We start from the raw sequence: 16,562 nt of genomic DNA, 5'->3' as shown, positions 1-16,562 counted from the left end.
ATTGTTTTTAAATTCAATTTTTTGTTTTTAACCCTACCTGTCATTCCTCCGCGCCCCACAGTTTGAGAACCACGGGATTAGATACAGCTGTGGGTTGGGCTGGAAGCAGGCCGTGCTTCAACAACTAGATGTGGTTCGATCAGGTTAAGAAACCAAGTTTGTATTCTCTTCTCAGATGTGTATGATTTTGAAAATTCAAAGTCTTAAGAACAAACAAACAATTTAGTTCAAATTAGTTAACGTCATTACTGTCATACTGTCAATGTGTGAATGGCTGTTGGTCAACAAATATACTTCTTTAATGTTGCTGTATTCCATTTGTGAGCAATTTCAAATTCTTATAAACACTCCTGCCCACAACTGCATTATGCTGCAGTGATGAAACCTCAACTGTTAAGCAATACAACAATGGCACTGATGGATGGCTGTTGGTTTCTATACTACACTGGAATAAACCCAAATGCTGAAGAAGCGTATCCTAAAATAGACGGTATGTTCTGGGAGATGGTTTCACAGTAACGTAAAATACACACAGCGAAGCGTGCAGAATTACTGGTCCTCAGAGATAGGAATGTGATTTCTGAGTTCATGTTGAGGTTAGCGTGAGACGGAGTGTCAGTGAACCAGCACACTAGTGTCTCAGTTGGGAGTGTGTGTTTTTGAGTCCTGTGCTTTCAGTGTCTCCGGCACCTAAATTCCCGGAGTTCACCCTGCGGTCTCTCAGTCCTGAGCGTGCACATCCTTTCCCTGGCCCTTTTGTCCAGCCAATCGTTCTCCTTTAGTGTCGAGGATTAGTGGGACACCTCCCAACTCTCTGCCTTTTCAAATAAGGAGGACTCCTGCTGAAAAGCTGAGACGGTGCACACCATGTAAAGCCGCTACTCACTCTGCTGACGCCCCTCATCCTCGCCCTTCGCCTATCTCAGCCCCTGTAAAAAATCCATGAGGAGTCCCGTGTGATCCCCGTGGATGTGGGAGGAAGAATGTGTGGTTTTAGAGGACTTTTGGCTGTGGAGAGGCTGTGTGAAATAGTAATGTCCAAATAGTCAGGAGGCTCAGTTAAAAAAAAAAAGGTGTATAGCGCTGTCAGCACGATCTTTCAGGAGCACTTTTCTTCCAGTGTCCGTTTGAGAAGAGGCGAGCTGTCAAATCCAGTGGCGAGAATGGGTTGAGACACAGGATCAAAGAACCTTGTCCGACGTCACTCACCTCTTTTAATGGGAAAGGTTTCAGAATCACATTTAGTTGAGCTCTTGCCAAGTCCCCAAAAAATATAAATGGTAGCAGCTTTGTGTGTATAATGATACAGTACAACGGACTGATCATTCAGGCCAAATGCCAAAACTCTGGTCCAGGGTAAGATATCTCCACAACTTCTGGTCAAAGTTCCACACAATTACGCATTAATTCTAATCATCGTTTACAACCTAATTCAATTTCTGTTCAAAAATTCCCTTGAATTTAAATTTAAGTCAATGACAGGGTATTTTTTCTGTTAGAATAGGGCCTTTCCCATTCACATGCCGTGACTCCGTTGGCCATTGGGCCTACATTGCAATGGGCCTCTCCCGCTTGAATGAACTTGCGTTAATTAATCATCCTGGAGTCTATATTCCAAACATTGTTTTCATGCACGGCGTGCATTGCACGCACATCACCTGCTTTCCTTAAGCGCTTGATGCAATTTATTATTTATTTGTGATGTTGAGGATGTTGAGATAGTAAGACATGCTCCAAATCCCGTCTGTGGTTAATAAATGTATCTTCCATATTTTGCTCCACTTTCCTGGAGGGTATTTCTGCTTTCAATCGCCTTTAGCGCTGCATGCAGGTCTCTTCATATACCCATCCTTTTTATGCACTCACTCTCAGCTCCTCATGTCTTTTCTCTTCTCATTCACCTGCGCTGTCCAGTTTCTCCCCTCTTTGCTTGCTCGAGCGTACTCTGCACACTGTATGAACATTGTGGTAGTGCCTGCGTGCATGCGACCAGTCACATGAGGTGTGAGGCTGAGGTCAAAACCAGCTCTACAGTTCTGAGTTGCTATATCTCCCTTGGATTGTTTTAACTCTGATTTACGCATTTCATTTAGCATTTTTTATACTCCTGTCGTTCATGGCCAATCGACCGGCCACCGGGAATTCTCACTGAGCCCCTGTTGAGCATAGTAAATGTAATATAGTAAATGTATAGTTATCTTCAGACACAAATAAAATATACGGCAAAATGTGCTAATAAAACAGAGTTCGTTCCCGAAAATCTGCACGGTAAGCAGTGCACACCCAAACATGGTCACCCATACCAGTCACGGTTCTGAAGTTGCAACGCCAACAACTGCTGTTTCACACAAGGCTGCCTCCAAAAGCGAGCCTCGTGTGAAAGGACCTGTCTAGTGAGAAAACAGTACAGATAATGCAAGATACTGGCTCAGTGAAATCGTGTCATTTGCACTTAAAAATGGACAGTTAGTTAAGAGATTAGCTGAGTGTATTCATGCTACTCAGAATCAACTTCACAACTGTGTCATTTCGGGCTGGGCGGCACGACCAAAAGTCCATATCATGGTATTTTGTACGATTCTGGTGGTGTCACAGTATTTCTTTTTTGAGTAAAGACATTCATGTAAAAAGGACGTCAGGCAACCTGAATCGCTGTTCACCGCTTGCTATTCACTCGCTCACAACAGGCCAGCGAGTTAGCTCGTTAGCTCGTTAGCATGACAGCGTGTTTGGTGCGTTAGCCGTTGTGGTTGCTAGTGTTTGCCACCAGAGACGATACCAGCAGCTTGACAAATAAATCGAGCTCCATGACTGCAAACCCTGTCATCAAAACCTGCACTGTCTCAAGCCTTCCTTGCATATCCAAACAGGCCGTGCAGGGCTCATTGGCCCCGCGTGTCTCTCAGAGATTGTTGATTTGAATCTGTTTTTGTTCCACATGGTCCCCCTGGCTCCCGGCCATTGACAGCCAGCCTGAGCCGCCGTGTCCCCGATTACGGAGGTGTACACAGGGCCTTTATCAGCTGCAGGTCCAGCGCACTGAGCCACATGTTAAGTCAGGTGGAAACCTGTGACCGGCAGCAGACAGTGAGTGTTGGGAGCATTTTAGAGGCATTGCTGAAATGAACCACTGTAATGAGGAAATGAGTGACTTATTGGCGACACACTCGTTTCCTTCGTCATGGCGGATATTTATGAGCATCCGTCAAGAGCGGAGCAGCCACCGCTGCAGCTCCAGGTTTATGGAGCGTGGATTGTCACCTTGTTCCAATTATCTGTTACCTGTGAATGTGCTGAATGTTTAAACATTCAGAAAAAAAAGGGCATGGCACATCATTAGTTTTTGTGGAAACGTGAAGAGAAATGAGAGCCTGGTCCACTCTAGCTAGCTTCGGTGTATTTTTATTTATCACCGCAGCAATTAGTTGATTACAGTAGAGATGCTTAATGGCGCTTAATTGGATGGAGGAGAATGTCATGCCCCAACCATTAAATATGTTAGTGCTTCAAAAGATGCTGGAACATGGTTTTCTTTCTGGTTGACCTATTTCAGTTTTATTACCAGCCTTCCACATACATTTGTGAAATCAATAAAAGCTTGTTTTCTTAATCTGCATTGAACTGGCCTCATGCTTCTGTTTGCGACATAATTTGTAATTAACAGGCGAAAGACTTAAATGTGTATTTGTAAGTTTAAAACTGCATTGCCGAACCCATTTTCTCTCAAATGTCTTTTTTTCATCGTGGCCTTTCACAATGTGGGGAGGGGGGCGGGGGGCACGGTCATCAGTGGATCGGTGGTTTGATCCCCCGGCTCTGCTAATTGGCATGTCGATGCGTCCTTGCCCAAGAAAGTGAACACCCAACATGAATGTGACTTTGGTCTTTAAATGGTGTGAATGATAGGAAATGATGGGCAGGTGGCACTGTGTATGGTAGCTCCTGTGATCAGAATGGGATGTTGTGAGATGATCAAAAAGTCAAGTAGTTTTGTTGGTTGAGGAAAATCAAGTTGTATTGTTGTTTAAGCCCTAAAATCTTGTTTTTTTGCCAATTTGTTTTTCTTTAACCATGCGTGTAAAACTGTGATTGTAATCCCTCAAAATGTAATTGAAAAAGCAGTTTAGTTGCAGTGGAACATAATTGGTGGAGCCAAAGTTGTCTTGCAACATGTCATCTTAAATGGGAAAGAAGCCAAAACAGGGAGAAGTAAAATGATCCATATTTAGATTTATACGGGAATTGAAAAAAGCCAACTTGCCGTGGTATGATCCATTGCTGTCATTCACATTATTATTATTATTCACATTAACACGCCTCCATAACCAACAGACATGAAAAACGATACATACAGTAGTTAAGAAGCTTACAGCAGCCTTCACATGCAAACTGCACTCAGTTCGACCTGTGCTTGGCTGTTCATCAGCTCTGATGTTAACATCTGGACTACAGATGGAACTGAATCTTTAACAAAAAAAGATGTATCTTATCATTCGCTGGTCAAAAACCGGGCTCCATTTGATCTTGAGATTTGTCACAAGAATCAAAGAATCGAGAATCGATTGGAATCGATTGGAATCGGAACTAGCTTTGCGATTTACCCGGTATCGTTCAAAAGTTTAAAATTCGATTCCTAGTTTCGATTCTCAGTCCGCCGGCGCCGACCGGAAATAGAAACCGCTGAACACCAACGAAGAAGCGTCCACCGGAAGTGTTGGCGTAACAGCGCGATCGAACATGTATAGCGTGCGTCGGCGGTCCAAAGTGTGGCTACACTTCTCGAAACAAACCGAAAACTCGGCAAAAAAAACCTCCCGGTTGTTGTGAAGTTGTGACGCATCAGACCAGTGCGCGTGCGCGGGTGCCGGGTGGCCCGAGCGGAGCGGTCCTCTCTGTTAAAATGAGCAGTGAGGCTGGCGCTGCAAAGAAAAAAAAAAGATTGTACTAGCACCCCCAGCGTCGACCGCCAGCAGCCCCCCGTCAGCGAAAGTGTCCCTGATTTGAGGTTGGGAGAGTTGCGCCCCCCCCTCCGTGTGCCCCGTGTTTGACGCGCTGCCTCCTCCTCTGATTCCAAGGGTTCGTCCATCAGTGGGAGCAAGGTAACGTTTAAGTACCTGCAGTGTCACACACTCACGTGTAAATGTGTTTTTGTGAGGTTTCAAAAATAAAGCTCTCTGGAGGAAAGTGTACCCCTGTTAAAATATATTCAACATTTGTAATGTTTATACAATGATCAAGTTCATAGTTTGATATTTATATTGTAGTTGAAAACAGCCCTGTTAGAAATTCATAGTAAAGTTAATAAAAAGTTCATAGAATTAACATTGATGGCAGACTATTTCCTTCAGAAAGACCCTTGGTTAGCTAGCTCATTTAAAATATCTTAAACTTTTTTGACCCTGCCTCTTAAAAGAATCGGAGTCGAGAATCGCTGGGAACCGGAATCGAAACCAGGAATCGGAATCGCTCAAATTCAAACGATACCCAACCCTAGTCACAAGTCAATTCTACAATGACATTACAAGTATCTGACAAGAAAGATTGTTGTAGTAGAGGGCGAAACCCTCCCCTCACCTCATTTCCAAAATGTTATAAACCCTCCATCATTATCTGCAAGGTCTTTACTGGATTTTAAATTGGAATCTCACTTCTCGTTTGTGAATACTGATCTGATTACTGTAGCATAACTCACAGGGGTGAATTTCAATTTGTTTTGTTGAAAATCGCTTCATAGCTAATAATCTTCCATCATTCACCCACGCTTTTAATTCCACTGGCGATTTTCTTAGTAAGGTAGTCAGATTTAAATATTGGCGGCTCTTGTAAGAGCCGTCTGGTGTGTTTTCATTAAGTGGCAGCAGCACAGAGTGCAGAAAGGCCAACGCGAGGTGCTGTCGGGCAGACACGAAGGCCCGGCGCTCTGAGACGTAACCCAACAATAACACATCTCTTGCCGTTTTAAAAGAAACGCCACCACATGAATACGTAGTTGTCTGTAAATGCTTTAAAGACAACGAGGAAGCGGAGTTCCAAAGAAATGAAAAACCTGTCAGTTCGTCATCGCGTGCGCCCCTGGCCCGAGCTCCTCTGCAAATAGATGAAGCAATTTCATACACTGTCCCCGAAACCCATTATTCAGTTCTGTCCCTTTCATCTGCCTCTGTATGTATTCGCAAAATCTAATCTCTAATCCAATCTCCATCTGTTAATAGGAATGTTTTCAACCTGTTGTCTGATTGCAGGTGCTGAGCTTTCCGTCAGTTTCTCATTACAGTCGTATCCTGTTTGTTTGGTTTTGTTCGTTTTCTTTTTCACACACAATTCATTACAATATAAACGGTTTCACTTCAAAAATATACAGCTTTCTAATCTGCGTATAGGTCTACAGTTATAGGTATGAGCACTCGCAACAATTCACAATGCTTTATAACCAGAATCATCACGAAATTTAAAGCATTTGACAACATTTCCTGTCCACTAATGTTGAAATAATCGTACACGGTAATGTGTACATTATCACCTTATAAATCATGTAAAATGCGCAATTGTTTATAAAGAAATCTTTAAATTTATACAGATTTTAAAACTACTCAACAATACAACTTTGTTAACTACAGTAAATGTAATGTGTCACCTCCACATTAGGTCACATGACTAGCTTTCACATAAAATTAAGTTTCATTAATGGCTTTTCACGCACAAAGTAAATCTTACGGAATGCTAAAACAAATAATTCAACATACAAGGCTACCTGATGGAAGATTTTCTTAAAATCCATCTGCAGCCACCCTACTAGTTGCTTTTGTGTGTGTGTGTGGGTGTGTGTATGATAAAGAGATCTACTTGTCCTGCAGTAAGTAATGTCAGCGTATTATTTCCATTCATTCCCCTTCCTGCCTGTTTGTTTTATGTGTGTCCTCTATATACACCTGCATCCATTCATTTACCCATTTAACAAGGACAACATTGATTGAGAGAGGTGGTGAGAGGGCTGATTCGATTTCAGGGGACAGAATTGGATTCGATGGTGGCGCATAATGGCTTTCATGGGATTTTTACGGCACTGAATAGCTTAGCTGCAGCTGCCTTGATGGGCCCGAGGTGTAATTCGGAGAAGGATCCCTGGGATGGCAGGAGAACAAACATCCTGTTCCTGATTTATCCAGATCTGTGCGAGCGAGGAAGCGAGCGCATCTGAGGTCAAGACCTACCGTGAACTAGAAAATAAAATGCCCTGGTAAATCAAGCTCTCACAACCTGAGATTGGCGTGGCCCTAAAACGCGCTTAGCTCAATGAGCTGTCACCACCAACAATAGTCGTGAACCGGGCTCACCGAGCTGAAAAGAAAAGGGCGTGACCTGCTGTGAATTCTAGTTAGAGGCGACGGCACGTCGGCGGCAGCACAATGGTTGTTTCTGCGCTGAATCCAGGCCTCGTGGTGGGGAGGCGATGTATTCACACTCCACTGGCAGATCCGGGTAATCACTCCCTCCTAATTCCTCTTCACTTAGTCCGCTCTGATTTCATTCATCTGTAAATTGCTCTGAGGAGAACATTTTTTGCTTGAATAGGGGACAAATTGTATTCCTTTAGCGACGTGAGGGCTGTCTGTGTACAGATGGCAAAGGCTTCTCAGGCAAATGAAACATCTGAGTGATTTCAGTCGACACAAGTTGTGCAGCTTTTTCTCCCTTTTCAAATTTTACCTTTTTTAAATGCAACCATTTCCCACAAAGCGTTCATATAAACATTGCAAACCTGCCATAGCATTGTGGTAAAACAAAGTGTTTTCACTACTAAATTGTAAGTCTAACTGAAATCTAAAAGAGTGTGTGGGACGAAATGAGTAACCGAGGCGTTGGTCTGCAGGTGCCACAGGGGACGCTCAGCCTGACGCCTTACCCTCTGTGCAAGGCACGCTGCCACACTTCATCCAGGAGCCGGAGGACGCCTACATCGTCAAGAGCAACCCCATCAAGCTGCGGTGTCGAGCCGCGCCCGCCCTGCAGATCTTCTTCAAGTGCAACGGGGAATGGGTGCACCAGAATGAGCACCTCTCCCAGGAGTATAAGGACCTCAACACCGGTGAGTTCAAGCCGGGCCTTCAAACCAACCAGTGCTGACATGTAAAATGAAGGAAAGGATGTGGTTCTTAAAAGAGGGGTCAGAGCTTGGGAGTGAGGTGACTGAATCTTCCACAAAAAGAAGAAATACAGTGAAAATGATGCGTTCAGTGGAGTTTCCATCCATACTACTGCAGATCAGAAGTATTAGGCTGACCACCAGACAATCAAAGCATGCATTTTTGAAACAAATCTCTATCTTGGATGAACAATAAAATAGCGTGTGAGACACACCCTGAAGAAATGGCACGCTTTTGAATCATTTTCAGAACTAGTATTGATTTGATTTTGATTACTTCTACTTACACATTATTGGGACAAATGGTTCTAATATCGCCTGTATCTCAGTTGAATTTGTCACTTGAATGGACTGCAAAAACAGCATTTCTTAGTTGTTGTTGTTGTTATTATTAGAGCACAGGCCTTGTTTCTGTGCGTCCACCGACAGCTTGAGAAGTTGTTTATTCCATTAACCATGATATATTCAGATGCATGGGCCATTTAGTATCCTTGGAAACAAAAGGCCATGGACGTATATATAAAAAGATTCAGTTCACTCACTCCAAAATATCTTTTATTTCCGCTATGCATCGATGTAGCATTTCACTCTGCAACTTGATGGTCTCAGGTCTTGACCACAGCGACGTAATACCGTCCTTCAATATATCACAGGATTTCATCCTAAAAGCCAACAAAGGCAAAGCGGCTTCAGTAGTCATGGCGGGGGTCAAGCAATATGTGCAGTAGGCACTTATTTTAAACCCCTTGCATTGCGAGACGAGGAGGCACTGTACCACATCAGCATAATTCAGCTAGACGTCACTCACAATGATGTAAAGCACTGAGTTCCAAATGCTTTTCTTTGATGAGGTTCTGACTTCAAGTAAACCAGGTTTCGGGACATTTGAATGTTTTAGCTCTTTTTGTATTCCATATGTTATATAGAGGAACCTTTGGGGTTCTTTTCCAGTGAGTAGGTGGTATGGGTCACCCTGCCGTAAAGAGCTTACCTTTGAGCACTTCATTAGTGTGGACACTGGACACCTGTTTAGTTTGGCCTGATAACAGAACAGTGGGCACTGAAACGGTGAGCTGCAAAATATCAGCACTAGTTTGGAAAGCCGAAAGCCTGCAGTGGTCCCAAGAGTTTTTTTCTTCTCAAGACTTAAAAAAGTAAAAGTAAAAAACGCACTTGGTATTATAGGGACATTCCACTGATTAAACAGATTAAGGGCCCATAAAGGTCAGGGGTGTCAAACTCCTTTTAGGTAAGGGGCCGATCGACCTTTTCCCCCTTGTCTGGACGCATGCGCTGACTCACAGAGTCCCCCCCCCCAAATATCCCAAATTCTCGTATTGTCTATGCATGCTACCAATCTAAGGTAGATGGAGTTGTTTCTATGCTTGACAAATATAAATATATTTCTCTGAACTAATTTAGAATTCCCTTATGTTCGCAGAATTTACAAAAGTGCATTACTGAAACACTCAAGTACCCTTTTGTTTTTTTTTACTTGATTAATAGACTTCTTTGTTGTAGACTCAAGGCAACTAAGGCAACTCAAGGCCTAAATGTGATTTTCTTTCCCCTCTCAGCAGAGTACCTACTTTATTGGTCCGTTGCTCCTCTTATTAGTGTGCTAAATGTTCTGCCTATAAAATGTGACGGTTATTTAGAAGTCTCAATAATCCTGGACTGCTTCTAAATTATTTCATTGTTTTAATCATGGTTTGAGGCCTAAATTGCACTTACTTGTCATGCAATTATTTGTATTCATAGGGTCTTAGGTTCAGCGTTTTCACTCCAGTCGCACACTAATGGGCAATAATGTAAGGTGTCAATAAGAAATAAGTAACATTCATACCCATTCATTCACCAGGAAGAGTCCTTGAGGTTCACTAATATATGGACCCCCAAGGAACCAAAAGTGATGTTTGAATACAGTTACAACACGCTCTACTTCCAATACTCTGATGATAGTTTCAGGCCGAGGTTTTTCTTTGACGTGGCAGGGCAGCAGTGGTGGGTCATACCAATTAAGTGCCTTTTTTTTCCGGGCTAAAGCATGTTAATTAAAGGACCTGACTTAGGCTTCCTGAAGGGACGTCTGGCAAACAACAAAGCCAATGTGACACCTCGGCTAGAATGCGCTGTGATTAGGGGCTGTGCGAAAGCCGTATTTCTTATATTCATGAAGGTCCCTCCACAGGAAAGAGGCTTTAATTGCTTCTGGAAGTTCATTATAGTGTGATTGCTGTGCTGTGAAATTGTTGTGCGCTTGATTATGGCAAAATGAAAGCCGGAGCCTCAGTTGTTCACGGGCGAAAAGTCCAAGGGGAAGTTCACTTGGTCGTATTCGTCGGCTCACTTCAAATGCCACGTGGACCCTGGGCGTCCAGCAGGGGGGCAGCTAATCACTGGATTTGACAGATAAGAGTAAGAAGCTCTACCAAAAGCCCGCTTTGCCTCCAGGCTAAAACACGCAGCTGCTGTGTAATATTCAATCAGAATACACAGAAAATGGGACAACCCAAGAGAGTTACGATCACGTTGACATTGGAATAAAAGCGAATCGGGGGGGAGAAAAAGCAGCGCGGAAAGGACCGGGGATCCAAAGTGGGCGTGATGCCCTTTGTGGCAGAGAAAAGATTCCGCTCCGCTGGGAGGTGGAGAGCTCCGCTCCTGGAAGCGCCACCTCCTCTGGCCAGGAGCACAGCTCGTCCCGGCTTGGAGCCGACACGGGCCGCGAGCTGCTGGAGGGCCGGGCCCGGGACACGGGAGAACTAGAACCTGGACTGCCTCACGTGAACAGGACTGTAATCTGAACTAAAATACACACAGCATTCAAGTTTGAATGTAAACACGGCACACGGAAGTGCAACAAGTGTAGAGATACAAGGTTACTCAATAAGCATAAGGTACTAAAATACTCCATATGATGCATAAGAGGAAATCTTCTCTATGTATAATTTCAAAAAGCACAATGGAAAGAATAATGAATTAAATTCATATGAAATGATCGCAGGATCGCATCGTATGGAGCTAAATCCTAACCCCAAAATACTTTTCCTCCACTTATTTTTATTTTGAATACATTGTTGTATTTTTCAATGTTCAAGACCAAAACATAAACTTTCAGATTCACTTTTTTTTCTTCAAATAATCCAAACCTTTGACCTGGATTTGGCTCCATAGGGCTGGAACCCACGGAGGCATCTAAACGTGCGTAATGGTGCTTACTGTTTTTAAGTACAAGGGGTGTCAAACATGTGGCCCCAGAGCGTAGAGTCAGCCCTCCAAAGGGTCCCATCTGGGACCTTTGGGTGAAGAACTGTAGTCATCATTAGTTCTGACTTTTCAATAAAAAAGGTTGTTCTGTAGCCAGCGAGAGCAGATTGAGCCCCAACAAGGTGACCATGACTCACTTGGTTTCATTTTGCTTTATTATTAATCGTCCCCTGGTTCAGAGCGCTTTGCAGCTATGCTCTGTATGGCTAATGTACACCCCTGGATTTCAGCACCAGTAAATTCAGCATTCATTTGTGTTGATTGCTTTGGAGTGGAATTGTTTCAAACCCTGTTACCGTGACGAGCGTGATGAACCATAACCTTCAGTTACCCATTGACGGGCTGATCGATTGATAGAATTGATATAAGTGAATTACGTATGTTAAAACTTGCCCAAAAAAAGGTTCTTTTTTTGCTGCCCTCCGGTAGCTTTTAGTGTCGGCTGCTGAAGTGTTCTAATGCCCTCATGCATTTTTTAAAATGGGACCATGGCACTATTCTGGGAAATATTGGCTTTCACGCCAGCTGAGAGGATTTAGGAACAATGGTGGAGACTGCTGTGTCCTGTCTGCTCTCTGATTTGAAGTTTAATTCATGGGAACTATCACAAACGTGATAAAAGTCTATGGACCAAAGATCTCTCACACCGTCAGTGGTAGAGCGGGTTCGTCCATTTGATCAGATGATTGGCGGCTTGATCCCAGGCCCCTGTAGTCCATGTTGATTCGATAAGACACTTAGCTCTACATTGCTCCTACGGCCTGTTCCTGCCCTGCATGATCGGGTGAACGATGACATATTCTCTTTAAGTGCACTAAGTGGAAAAGGACTAGAAAAGTGCCAGAACAGAGCATTTACCTTGTTCAGAATAAGCACGGAATTTCTATAATAAGCACAAAAGCACATGGAGATCTGAAAAAACATTAACGAAAATTAGAGAAAACATTAGCACATGACAGTTTGTTTGTTTCTCAGATACCTGTATGTAAATGCAAATTGTTTAACAAGTCTAACAAAAAGTCATTATTAGTAACATGCAGGCAAACGCTGATTAGTTAATGCAGATTCATGCAGACCTTCAATTCCTCTTCCGTCATCGCACATGAATTTCCAAATAGCAATTTGATCCACATGTCACATCCATTAGCTCAAATTAGGCTCGGCTTGTTCACCAGCATCACAACGTCGGTAAGTGGCCGCCGCCGCCGTCGCCGTTCGCCGGCTACCTGACCCCCCCCTTCCCCCCCTCCCCCGCCCCCCCTTTTCTTAACCCGCGTCCTCATCCGCGCTACTGCTGTATCTCGCATTTGGGATTTGAGGGAGTTTTACCAGCCATTTAATCTTGCGCGCCGACTGGCCTCTCACTAAAACCACCACACTTAACTGCCCTTTGGCGGCTGGCGGCCCAAGTGAAATCTCCTTCTGGCTCAAGTGGATCAGCCATTAGAGGAGCCTTGGGATGTCCTCGCCGACACAGGCCAACCCCTCGATCGGTAGCAAGCGCAAGACCACAGATAAGGCCGATCTTAACGAGACGGCTTTGTCCTGGCTCGGTTCGGGACATCAACAGTGTGTCGGATTAGTACGGCTTATCAAAGAGGGAGATCAGCGAAGAATCAGAATTGTATCGATTAGGACATGGGCGCTCAATGCCACCAGGAGCACCCGATAGCATCTCTTATTTACCAACTAGCCTGATCAATCACTACGTGCTGATAAAACAGACATTGCCCTTGAATGCCCCAGCAGCAGCAGACACTAAGGGGAGGACACGTTATATCTGCAATGTGGGCCCCGCATTGTAGGATAGGCCATCCTGCAAAGTCTGTGAATGGATATTTTTATTCCATTTGTTTTCATAGATTTTCATATTTTAGTCCCATCTATATAAAAATAAAAAATAAAAATTGGCAGCAGCTGTTTGCAGATGCCATTTTTGTTCAAGTTCATTTGAATGTGCCTTTGTGGACGAAATGAAAGGACATCCTCACCTTGTAAAGTCTGCTTGTGCTTGTAAACCTCAGGGGCAGGTTTAATTCATTAATCACCACACTCAAGGGTTAATGTATCCTTAGTCGAGAGAAACACTTGGTAGTGTTGCACATAAAACCTTCAATGGTTGGACTAGTTGGACAAAAAGTGAGGGCATTGAAAGATTTGACAGCAGTCTCCATGGTGACAGATTCTTACACGGTGATATTTATTTTATCCAGCTATTGTCTGAAATAACTTGGCTATAGATCAAGGAAAACAGTGAACTACAAAAACAAATCAGTCAATGGAGTTTTAAAAATGATAGTGAAAGACCTTGCATATTACTGACAGTAAAGGTCCTGCTGCAATAAAACCTTCTGGCAGTCATTTATTCCAAAAGGTCTGAAGGAGCAGAGTTTTCCAACGTGAGAATCAATTGCTCATCATTAAGCGTGTACATTGGGTTCTCCCTGGTCACAGCGCACTTATGCTTTAAGATAAGGACAAAGTGAACATTTGAAATGAACCTCCAAGAGAAGTTTTAAGGGTGTTCGGTAGAAACGAAAACACAGTAGAAACATAGCGTTAACCTCTCAACCCCCTTCTATCCATTTTGGACCAACACTCACAGGGAGCGATCCATATCAGAGGAAAGACACGCACTCTCTATTCCACCCTGACTGGACCAGAATGCAATGCGTCTTGCAGGCAATCAGCTTTTTGAGCAACGTCATGCTGTCGGGGGTTGATTCATTTTGAGCGCAACTGTAAATGGGGCAGGTAGAAGTGAAAATGATGATGCATAACGAAACGTGAGTGGATGTGATGGGGAGTCTTTTCCTTCAGGACAGGACCTATCTGTTCCCATCAATCGTGGCACTTTAAACTCCAAAGTTGGGTGAAGTACAGAAGCTTTAGTTGGACTCTTTCCAAGTGATAAAGTTCTCATGAGGTCAGTTAGACATATTATGGGTGCTTGACAAGGCGGAGAGATGGCTCGGGGGAGCTACGCAGATGATAAAATCATTTCCTTTATTCTCCGAGGAACCCCGGGCAAAGCAGAACTCTATCCAGCTCAGTGTCATTTTGAGAATATCCGGATGAAATCTCTACTAACTGCCTTCTTGTAATGAATCCTTCGTCCACCTATTTTCATGCTAACTAAGGCGTACTGAATGACAAAAGCTGATCAGCAATGGCAAAATTAGATACAATTTCAGCAGAAGGATTTATGCCGGCTGGAAGCTGAAAGTTTCATCTCTGAATACCTCATCTAAATTGTGAGGAAAACGCATTGTCCAATAAATAATGATAAAGTCTTTGCACGGCTGGCTCAATTACAGTGCACAGCACTTTGAACAAGCCCCGGGAAAAGGTATAAAATGTCTTTTAAAAATATGCCCATCACAGATAAAGCTGGATTACGAGTCATGCAAATCGAGGAAGAGAAATGGTTCCACGTATTGGTCCGGAACATGTTATCAATCAGGCTGTTTCCAGATAGGACTCCAAACCAGGGCCGGAACCAACGTCCAACAGGAGTACAAACATTAGAGGCCACTGGAGAGTCCAAAAAGAGCGTTAGTCCAGAAAATGCAGTGTAAATTCCCCTCAGCCAAGCAAGAAGCCGACAAAGGAAACGAGACACCGAATCGCCAGCCGAGACGTAGCGGATGTATTGTTTCTCTCAGACAAACAAAATAACCACCATGGATCCAAGCATACGAATCACAAAGGCCCTTTATGTTTGACGTCTTAAACTCCATTATGAATTGAATCCGGAATTCCGTTGAGCGACGCCCAAGGAAACGGGCCGGGGAGCCGTTTGTTTCCCAATTTTCCGCAGCTTCTGAATCATTTGCTTCACGGTTGACAGGTGTTTTCATTAAAATACTATTTATGGTAGCCTATGTATGATACCAGTCACTTCATCAAAGGGCCGTATGGACACATTATCACTCAAGTGTTGCCGTCTGTTGAAGCTTTGGGAAGTTCGCACAGGCCTTTCTAATTTATACCATTCTCATTCATGCCTTCTCCACTGACAACTCTGCTGATATCTATCTCAACAAGGGAATGAAAGAAATATGAAGGCTACTATATATGAAAGGAATATTACCACAGCGTAGACCAATATGGGATTAGGATTTGACTCAACAGTGTTCCGAGTGTCAGTCTATAAAGCCAGTAATGAAATCTGTCTCACCCAGTCACAAGGAGCTGGAGCCAAAGAATTTCATTAGTCTGTCATTCGGCGGGGAGCTCAAGTGTCCCATGATGATCACACCAATGAAAAGCTGTTAGTACAGAATATTGTCTGGTTCAATCTACAGTTACTGCTGTGAAAAAAAACCTAGACATGAACGTAGGGGAGCAGTGCGATCGAACGCGTGGCAACATTTCACCGTGTGGTGGAGCGTTTTCTCCGGAGCAAGTGAATCACTTCTAAAGGAACAGCAGGCCATGCAGGATATATTGGCTCTGAAAAGGGACAGACGTTAAAAGGTTTAAACGGTTTCAACCCTATGCAAACGAAAGCAAAATCCCTCTAGGAGACCCATACTCAATTGCCAAAACACCCACAAAGGTGTGAAAGATATCTGTGAAAGGGACGTTGCTGCAGAGTCAATTTGACAATTGCGTCCAAGATTACAGGTTCACATCCACAGAGAACCAAGTCAATAAACGGTTGCTTGTTTAAATGGCTTCCAAAGCGTCTGCATTGACACTGCGCACAGAAACCAGCTAACAGACGCTAATTGGTGCCCTGCATTCATTTCTCCAAGTAACTCTGGACACTCTTCAGTTTGATCTACATCTACGTCTAATTTCCAAAACACTTAAAAAACAGCATGGTTTGTCATCATCCCATAGCCGATGGCTTCCCAGATTGCACATCGGACCAAAGCGCGCTGCCTCTTTAGTGTTTCCTTTGCCTTCACCTCATCCAATGATGCTGGTCTATACTGCATCAGAGTACAGGTGAGTACAAACAACGCTATCACCTCGTACCAACTAATGATTTTAACAACTGTCTAGACTTTAGCTTGCTGGGCGCGAATTTAGAAATGTGGTTTTAACTTGCCCAGGTGCATTTATTTCAGCCAATTAGTGTGCATTGGGTTTTTCAGAAGACTTTTGTTATAAAAAAAACCCGTTAATAATACAAAGTGTT

The 16,562-nt window shown here is 43.5% G+C and overlaps 1 protein-coding gene across 2 annotated transcripts in view; it reads left to right on the top strand.

The window, feature by feature from the left end:
• The window catches only part of unc5db (unc-5 netrin receptor Db), a 145,924-nt gene that overhangs the window by 61,037 nt on the left and 68,325 nt on the right, over positions 1–16,562 (top strand). For both annotated transcript variants that reach the window (XM_037481875.2, XM_037481874.2), the window contains exon 2: positions 7,871–8,086. In XM_037481875.2, the coding sequence (XP_037337772.1) occupies positions 7,871–8,086 (216 nt within the window). The remainder of the gene's footprint in view (positions 1–7,870; positions 8,087–16,562) is intronic.

This window comes from Pungitius pungitius, chromosome 5 (assembly GCF_949316345.1).
Source record: "Pungitius pungitius chromosome 5, fPunPun2.1, whole genome shotgun sequence".
NCBI lineage: Eukaryota > Metazoa > Chordata > Actinopteri > Perciformes > Gasterosteidae > Pungitius > Pungitius pungitius.
The sequence above is the reverse complement of the archived record's forward strand: the minus strand, read 5'-3'. Positions and strand labels throughout refer to the sequence as shown.